Source organism: Coenobita brevimanus, chromosome 87, assembly GCF_032717465.1.
Source record: "Coenobita brevimanus isolate Jiangsu-jjx chromosome 87, ASM3271746v2, whole genome shotgun sequence".
Taxonomy (NCBI): Eukaryota; Metazoa; Arthropoda; class Malacostraca; order Decapoda; family Coenobitidae; genus Coenobita; species Coenobita brevimanus.
The window spans coordinates 21420946-21430009 of record NC_137040.1 but is presented as its reverse complement, the minus strand read 5'-3'; the positions used below and the strand labels follow the sequence as shown (position 1 = coordinate 21430009).

Below are 9064 nucleotides of genomic sequence, written 5' to 3'. Positions count from 1 at the left end.
CTGACTTAGGCTTTGTTTAAGGATATGCTGTTGTGCCTTGTCTTTGGTTTTTGTAATTGTACTCTTATTTAGCTCCATATTTTTGTTTTGTTACAGATTTTTGGACTACATCCCTTATTTTGATAAGAATTTGCCCATTAGGAAAAAGAGTTTCCCTTAGTTGATTATCTAGTGATTACTTAAGAGAAGGCTCTTCAGTTTTCTGTCCGGATGATGATGATGATGATGATGATGAAGATGATGAACCTGAATGAAATACCCAAGTGAGGTCCTGTCATGTAAATGAATAATAGATTAACCCATTCAGGTTGAGGATGATTGCAAAATTCTATTCTGCCTGATGTCAGCCATTTTTCCTGGGCTTTAGTAAGACGTCTCTGAACTGTTAGTTAACCTAATACTTTATTTCCAACAAGCCTTATGCCGGGTTTTCTGTTCTGCTTTGGATAATATAAGTCTATTAATTTTTTACTGTCGTCAGTAGTGTGGATTAGTGAGAGAGATAAGGACAAAGAATCATCTGCTTTGGAGGGATTTCCAAGAGGGAATATGAATGGTAGAGATGAAGAGTAATTAATTATTAAGGATTCATTTTCTTTCATAATATCTATGGATATTTTACGTATAATTAGAACTTTTATGAGACTAACTGATACATCGAAGGGCAATTTATAACTTTTAAGTGACATTATCATTGTAAATTTTTTCTTCTAGTCTAAAATAGTGTTTGAGAGAAAAACAAGCCCCACATTGTAAGACTGTAACCCTATAGTAGCTTATGAGTTCAAGGGACAAGAAACCCAGTTCACTAAGTGGCACTGTAGCTTACATGGTTTGGATGATATGATGAAACTGTTTCGACTCTATGGATATAATGTTATGTAACATTTAGTGCCACAGAAGAGCTGTGAAATTTTTGCCTTTCACAAGATCAACAAAAAGCATTGATTATCACATATTGTCAAGATGAAGGGTTTCAACCTCATGGGCATCAACCCCACCCTCAGTCCTGCACTGGAGGTTCAGACTAGGAGTGTGAATCATCCGAGGCTCAACTCGAATTGCCTCACTTCTTCTACTGTTGGAAGTTGTATGTGTGTCCCTAATTGCACCACAGTTATCAAAATAAGCCTCCTGGTGTAGTGCTCCACTGCCTACCAGGCCTTGCTCTACACCTTTCTCCAGGCACATGCTATGAGAACTGGATTTTCTAAAAGGCTGTCTCTCACTTTGTGCCAGAGCTTGGCTAGAGAGTTCCTCCATGCTTCCATGGTTGCACTTGCCCTCATAGACAACAGGACTTTCAAATGTTGAACGTAAATCTCTGGGCCGAGTTTCACTTGGTCCTTTACTTAAGAATTCTGTAGTTTGGTGAGGTGTTCGAGAGTGGCGTATCCCAGACAAGACTCCTGCAAAAGAAATAGCAGAGAATATTGTTAGATTCCACACTAATCCAAAGTTTGTATGGTATCAAACAAATATAGTAAACTATAAATATTAGACCTTAATAACCAAAATTTAATTGGATCAAATTTTCAATTACCTTTATCCATAAATATTCATGGCAGTAAACTAGACCAGCACCTGTTCAAAGGTTGCATGAACTCAATGTTAGATTAGACTGTTCAGTGAGCTGTATGTCTGCTGATTGGATGCTTAAAAGTGTGTAAGTTTTTTTTTTTTTTTTCCCTACTGTTAATAGTAAAATCATGATTTTCCTTCTTTTATGGTGTACACGTGTTCATACAATACATTAGTTTTGTGTATGCAAATGAATCAAATCAAACTGTTTTTACATTAGGTGGGTCTCTTTTGTGACTAAGACAGGGTTTTATTCCAGCAATGGATTTCATTAAACTTTTAGTTACCCTGCTTCACAATTAAGTTATTCTACTACATTTTGCATTAATGTGACGTTGTGCAGAGAAGTCACACATTCGAAAAAGAAATAAAATTGCATTTACAGGTATAGTTTAATTTAAGATTGTTTCAAGAGATATCCTAACCCCTTGCAGGTTCTTCAGTTTGCTTCAGTAGGATTCAAAGAAAGCCAACATTTAACCCATCAGTTTTGATTAAATGAGGCAAACCAAATATATGGTACAGCAATCGCCAGAGTACAAGTCATCATTTGTCAGTCATCCATTGTGCTGATGTTATTTCTGCTCTTAGCTGAGTTTCCAGGTATTGTGGTTTCCAGGTACTGTATTGTGAAGTTGAATGCAACACTGTATTGTTTTATTAAGTATTCGTATAATTATTTGCATCTTTTTTTTTTTTTTCCTTATTGAGACAGTATTGACTTTCAATGTTTTACTAAAAGTTAAGTTTAGGAAAAAATTTAATTTTGTGCTCAACAGTCTGTCCATTTGGAGGCACCCAGAAAGAGGCTTTGAGCCACTGTTGATGCCACTCAGATACTGGACATGGTGACAGGGAAAATCATCCCAAAGTCAGAGTGACAAGGAGTGGTTCCATAGTTTTAATGTCTCAGAGGGTGTGATGCCCTGCTTCTGAACTGACAGTGTCTTATCCATGGACATAGATCCTGGGAGGGATGGAGAGCAAATCCTCAAAACGACTGAGTTAGGTGGGAGTATATTTTATGTAATCACTCCCCCCCCCACCTTCAATCCTTGTCATCCAAAAAAAAATGCAGTTAAATCTAAAGTTATCCTCAACTCACTTTGTCTTTGCATTTAATATGCAGTTACCTGTGTTTCAAAAACAAAAAAGCTGAGACAAGAAAATATTATAAAATCACACATGGTACCATACGTTAATTCAGTGTAGCAAACTAAGCTCTCAAAACATGTGACAGTTTGATGATCCAGGGGTGCCAGATTGGGTTACATGTAATAAACTGTGCTACTTTTCTTGTTCTTGTGCTATGTAATTTGATATTTTGCCTACTTAACAACAGTTTATCTACGTAGGATATATACACAGGGCCAGATTACCAGGTATAGGTAAAATTGGCAACAGCCCACCAGGCCATGGCCAACCTCAGGCCATCCAGACTTACGGAGCGGAATAAATATACGCTCTGGGTATCCAAATTAAGGCCATCACCTATCAGGCCATCAAAAAAGGCCATAATAGGTCATGCCAAAATTTCACTGGAAATAACGGAAAAAAGAGACTGTATGTTGCAGGCCAACTGTCTGCGTTGCCTACCAGGCCACAGCAGGGTTAATCTGGCCCTGTGTATGCATGTACAGTATGTTTATACATATATGTTATCGACACAGACAGATGCTACCAAATGATGGCTTTCACATGGTACTATAGTTGGCTCCATATTTGGTTTGCTGAAGCCAATCAACATTAAGATGGAAATGTGGGTGTGGGTTTCTGTACTATGATATTCTTCATTGGAATATAAACTATTTGTCACACAAATGTCTTCCCAATCATGGCTTGGCATTCAGATTTCAGGTGTGACCCTTTTTTCCAAAATACAAGGAAGACATATATGTTTTGATTTACTACAATGATAATAATCATACTGCTACTATGTGCAACATATTTTTTTTTTTTTTTTGTGTGTGTGTGAATAGTGTGGCTTCAGTGAGGACTTTTTAGTTACTATTTGCATTTAGTGAGGACTGTTTTATTACTGTGTTTCTTCACTGAGAACTTATTCAGTAGATAATGTCTATAACTGAAACTCATGTTATAATACATAATGTGTATACTAGTTATTGGAAAGTGCCATTATTAATTTGAAATTTCAGTGCATTCTTGAAGTGTGGTAGATAGTGATTCATAAAATTTAGGTGCAATGCAGTGTCCAAGTAGGTCAGTATATATAAATTTTTATGAAAACTTGTTGCATCTATGAAGCCTGTGTGTTGTATGCAAAAATGCTTAAAGGGACTGTAATGTCTGTCTGTGTGTCTATTGCCAGACACCTTAATTCCATAAGGGGTGGCAAAAAGCAACTCATCTCCATGTTGTCCTGTATTCTCCCATTTGGCTGCACTTCGTCCATCTCACATCCCCCATTCTCATATGTCTTTCCACTCCATCCTGCCATCTAATCCTGTCCCCTTCCACCTTACTCACATATACTTTTCAAGTCAATATCTCATTCTTCATCCTCTCCATATGGCCAAACTGTAAAGTACTATAACTATCAGCATATATTCAGAATAGTCTTCAGAATATTATTGCCCTAGGGTATATTGTACAGGGGATTTAGCATTGAACAGAGTAATATTAGACCTTTAGTGGATGTGCAATTTGCTATACCAGTATGTGTAGTACAAATTCTATAGATCAAGTAATATAAGCTTATATACCATAAAATATTTATGTGTGGGTGGCAAATGCAGGAGTAAGTTTTTGCCAAATACAGGTACTAAATCAACAGTGGTGTAGCTAGGATTTTCAAAAATGAATGATCAATAGATGACCTGGCCTAACTGTTGGATGGCCCATGGAGAACTCTTTAAGGAAGTCGAAGGGTATTCCTTCAGAAATTTGGGGTGCCAGGCATATTTCAGAGGTGGCCAGTGCCACCCTGGCCACTCCTCTGGCTACACCACTGTGTACCACTCTTTATATGCAGTCTTTATGAGAAAAGCCAATTAGAAGCAACATGAAAATGTGGAGTTCAGTAGTTTGTCATAGTTTTGGTATTAAAGAGGGTGCACTGTTAGTGTTAGATGGGATGTTTTGCATTATATACAGGTATATCTTGGATGCAGTTTGCAGTTACTGTACAGTAATGATAGATGGCATGCAGATAAGAGTATTGATCCAAACTGTGGGAAGGTATCACTCCAACTATGCCCTTATTCATCCTTGCTCCAAATACATCCTGTACTTAATTGAAATTCAGTTAGTTCTGTCTTGAAGACTCTTAGTCTTGTGATAATAATTATTGGACTATCATATTGTACTGGGATGTTAACAAGAGCACTGTTAGATACTGAAGACACCTACAGGTATTTCATCACTTTCTACACAAGAATGTTAAAGATTACATATTACAAACCTGTTTATAATCCCTCCTTTGCCACAGACACATTTCAAATATCAAGATCATAGGCAGCTGTAACTGCAGTCAAGATGCAAAAGAAGTTAATAAAAGCATGCAAAATAATCGTTAAGAAAAACCTTACATGGTATTATGACACAGCTCCTTGGAAATTAATACTAATGTAGAAGCATCATATTCAGGCATGAAATTAAAATATACTCATTTTTATTAGGGAAAAATAAAAACTGGAATATGAACTTCTGCTCTTCTGACACTACCAATAACACTGCATATGTATCATTGTCTTTCCTGTTCTACCCAACCTTCTCTACTCATCTTGATCATTGAAATATTGATCCATTGCTTCTTATAGAAGTGTAGTTATATTCTTTTCCATACAATACCTGGGCTGTAATGCAGTATATGAGACATTTACTATAAATTTAAGAGAGAAATCTGTGAATATTATATACTGTATGTTAAATGGTGTTGATAAGGAACAATAACATATGTATTTTCAATCAACCTGCATTACTATAAAGTGGTAGGATATATCATAACCATACCAGGGCTGTGAAAAAAAAAAAAAACGCTAAACTCCTGTAAAGATAATTGCATGCACATACAGTAGTAATATAATAGATGGTTTAATGCACACTACAATATAGGCAAAATATCCACACCAGTAAGGAAGATCATCAGCTTAAGAGAGAGTTGTAGAGTAGCAGGGTGTAATGCATGTGAGCTAGAGGGTGAGAGCGGCTGTGGTGAGACCTGTGAAGCCGGGCTGAGTGTCCGTCCACACTGCGCCGGGTGGAGTGGCGCCAGTGGTGGTAGTGGAGGTATGTGAGGTGGTGAGAGTGAGGGGACAGGCAGTGCTGAGAGAGGTGCTGGTAAAAGTGGTAGTGGTAGGAGTAAGGTCATGGTTGGCTGCCCCCGTGATGATGGACACACCCATGAGGGACTTGTCAGACTCCTGGGCATCACTACACGCTTCCTTTCCACCCGTTTGTAGTCCAGGCTCACGCTGCAGCTCCAGCCGGTCACGCTCACTCAGGGGAACCTGTAAGCACCAGTTCTGCATGATAACTGCTCTGGGAGATGTTGTGAAGGAATGGGGATAGTCTGAAGATCTCTGGATGCTTAGTCTGTAATGATAATCATATTAAAGCTAAAACTGTGTAAGTCACACAGTAATTTGTTGGGGAAGTTCATCCGGGTCCATAGCTCATGGAACCTTCCTTTTATATAACTCTTCGATGCCCTTGTAATCCAAATTTTTGCATCCTACGATATTATACAGAAGATAAAAAAAAAAAAATGTATTTTAAGCGCCACAGAAGTTATATCTCACACAAGATCATGCCGGGATATGCACAGCCTTTGCATTACACTAGGGCTACTTATTTCAGCCCTCATTAACACTAAATTCACAGCCTTCATAATAACTTCATATTTAGGATGTACTAATACAATTCCTCTTAAGATGTACTCATCAGATTCCTCTGGGAGTTACTGTGTTTGGTGTTCACTGTTGTCAATGACCATCACTTAAATTATCTATCCATCTATCTATCTATAGCCAGATGCCCCAGTTCCGTTAGGGGTGGCAACAATCAAATCACCTCCATGCTGCCTTGTCCCCTTCCATTTTGCTGCCATTCCCCCATCTCACACTCCCCTCTCTCATATACCTCTCCACTCCATCCCTTCATCTCATCCTCGGTCTCCCCTTCCCTGTTCCCCCCTCCATCTCTCTCACATACACTCTCCTCAACAGTCTTCTGCTTTCCATCCCCTCCACGTGGCCAGACTTTAATTATAATTGAAAAAGTAAACACCCTAGCTCATTAAACAACACAAAGGATTATGAGTGTAAGACAAAGATGAGTGGAACGCAGTGAAAGATCAGGAAAATGGCAGTGTGGAGGAGGAATGGCAGTTGTTTAAAAGTGCTGGGGTGGGGCATGCAGAAGAGGTGTGTGGTGTGAGACGTGTGGGTGGTGGTGTAAGAAAAGGAAGTGAATGGTGGTGTGAGGAAGTAAGTATGGCTGTGGCTGAGAAGAGACGTGCATATGAAGTGTGGCTGCAGAGGAAGGATGAGATGTCATATGAAAGGTATAAGGAAAAGAGGAATAGGGCGAGAAGGACTGTGCGTGATGCTAAAGTGGCAACAGATGAGAGGTGGGGTAGTTGGCTGACAGAGAATTTTCAACAGAATAAGAAAATGTTTTGGAAGGAGGTGATAAAGGGAGAGTTTGGGAAGGAAGAACGAGTAAAAGCAGAGGATGGAAGGATGTTAATTGAGATGGATGCAGTAGGGAAGAGATGGGCAGAGTATTTTGAAAGATTGTTAAATGTAGAGGAGGAAAGGGTGGCTGAGATTGTGGCAGATGGAAGGGTGCAAGGAATAAATGTGTTGGGAGAGTTGAATGATTCTTTGATCACGAAAGAGGAAGTGGAGAAGGCAGTAAAGGAGATGAAAATAGGGAAAGCTGCAAGTATGGATGGGTGTGCTGTGAAATGCCTGAAGGGTGGTGGAGTGACTATTGTTGACTGGATAGTAAGATTGTTGAATGTGTGCTTTGTGAAAGGTATGGTACCAATGGACTGGGCAAGTGCTTGTGTGGTCCTGTTCTATAAAGGCAAGGGTGATAAGTATGAATGTACTAGCTTTAGGGGTATAAGTCTGTTGAGTGTTGTAGGTAAGGTTTATGGTAGAGTGTTAATTATGAGAGTTAGAGAGGGTACAGAGGGAGTGATTGGTGATGAGCAGTGTGGCTTTAGGAGAGGGAGGGGATGCGTGGATCAGGTGTTTGTTGTGAGACAAGTGTGTGAAAAGTATTTAGCGAAAGGCAAGGATGTGTTTTGGGTATTCATGGATTTAGAGAAAGCGTATGATAGAATTGATAGGGAGGCTTTGTGGACTGTTTTAAGATTGTATGGACTTGATGCTAGGTTACTAAAAGGGGTGAAAAGTTTTTATGTAAATAGTAGAGCATGTGTAAGAGTGGGAAATGCTATGAGTGATTGGTTTCCCGTGAGAGTGGGGCTGCGACAGGGATGTGTGATGTTGCCTTGGTTGTTTAATATTTACATGGATGGTGTTGTAAGGGAGGTGAATGCAAGAGTTTTAGGTGGAGGTCTGAGTCTGGTGAATGTTGATGGTGGAGAGTGGAATCTGAAGCAGCTGCTGTTTGCAGATGATACTGCACTGGTGGCTGATTCAGAGGAGAGATTGAGGCAGTTGGTTTGGAAGGGTGTGTGAAAGGAGAAAATTGAAAGTAAATGAGAATAAGAGTAAAGTGATGAAGTGTACGAGGTTAGCAGATGGTAGGGGGATGAATATAGTTTTGAATGGCGAGTTGCTTGAGGAGGTAGAGTGTTTTAAATACCTAGGGCCACATGTTGCTGTGGATGGAAGAATAGATGTAGAGGTGAAATTTAGAATAAATGAAGTAGGAGAGGTGTTGGGAGGAATGAAAAAAGTGTTTAGATGTCATTCGCTTAGAATGGATGTAAAGAGAAGGCTGTATGAGGGTGTTGTGGTTCCGACTGCATTATATGGGGCTGAAACATGGAATATGGGTGTAGCAGAGAGGAAAAGTTTGAATGTAATGGAGATGAGGTGTCTGAGGAGTATGTGTGAAGTGACGCGGATGGATCGAGTGAGAAATGATGAAGTGTGAAGGAGAACTGGAGTTGTTTGGGAGATGGCTTATAGAGTTGAGCAGAGGGTGTTGCAATGGTTTGGGCATATGGAGAGAATGGATAATGAGCGACTGGTGAAAACGATAACTAGATCTGATGTGAGAGGTGTAAGGCTGAGAGGAAGACCACGAATAGGATGGATGGACAGTGTGAAGAGAGCGCTGGATGCGAGAGGGATGTCTGTTGAGCAAGGAAGAGTGGCTGTGCATGACATAAATAAATGGAGAGAAATTGTGAATAAATAAGTGATGACGCAGCCCTGAGGGAATATTCTCCCGCATTTGGTCTGATCAGCTAGTCAGGTCAGGTGTGGGTAAGGGGATGGGTCTGTTATGATGTGGCAGGGGTAAACCAGCTCTGCTGTCG

At 39.7% G+C, this 9064-nt stretch overlaps 1 protein-coding gene across 1 annotated transcript in view; it reads right to left on the bottom strand.

Moving 5' to 3' along the window:
* Window positions 1–733: 733 nt before the first annotated feature.
* Window positions 734–9064, bottom strand: part of LOC145410999 (uncharacterized) — a 179731-nt gene continuing 171400 nt past the window's right edge. Inside the window, exons 6-7 of the mRNA XM_080281058.1 lie at window positions 5762–6050; window positions 734–1409 (exon numbers count right to left, since the gene is read on the bottom strand). Coding sequence (XP_080137184.1) covers window positions 952–1409; window positions 5762–6050 — 747 coding nt within the window. The 3' untranslated portion in view covers window positions 734–951. The remainder of the gene's footprint in view (window positions 1410–5761; window positions 6051–9064) is intronic.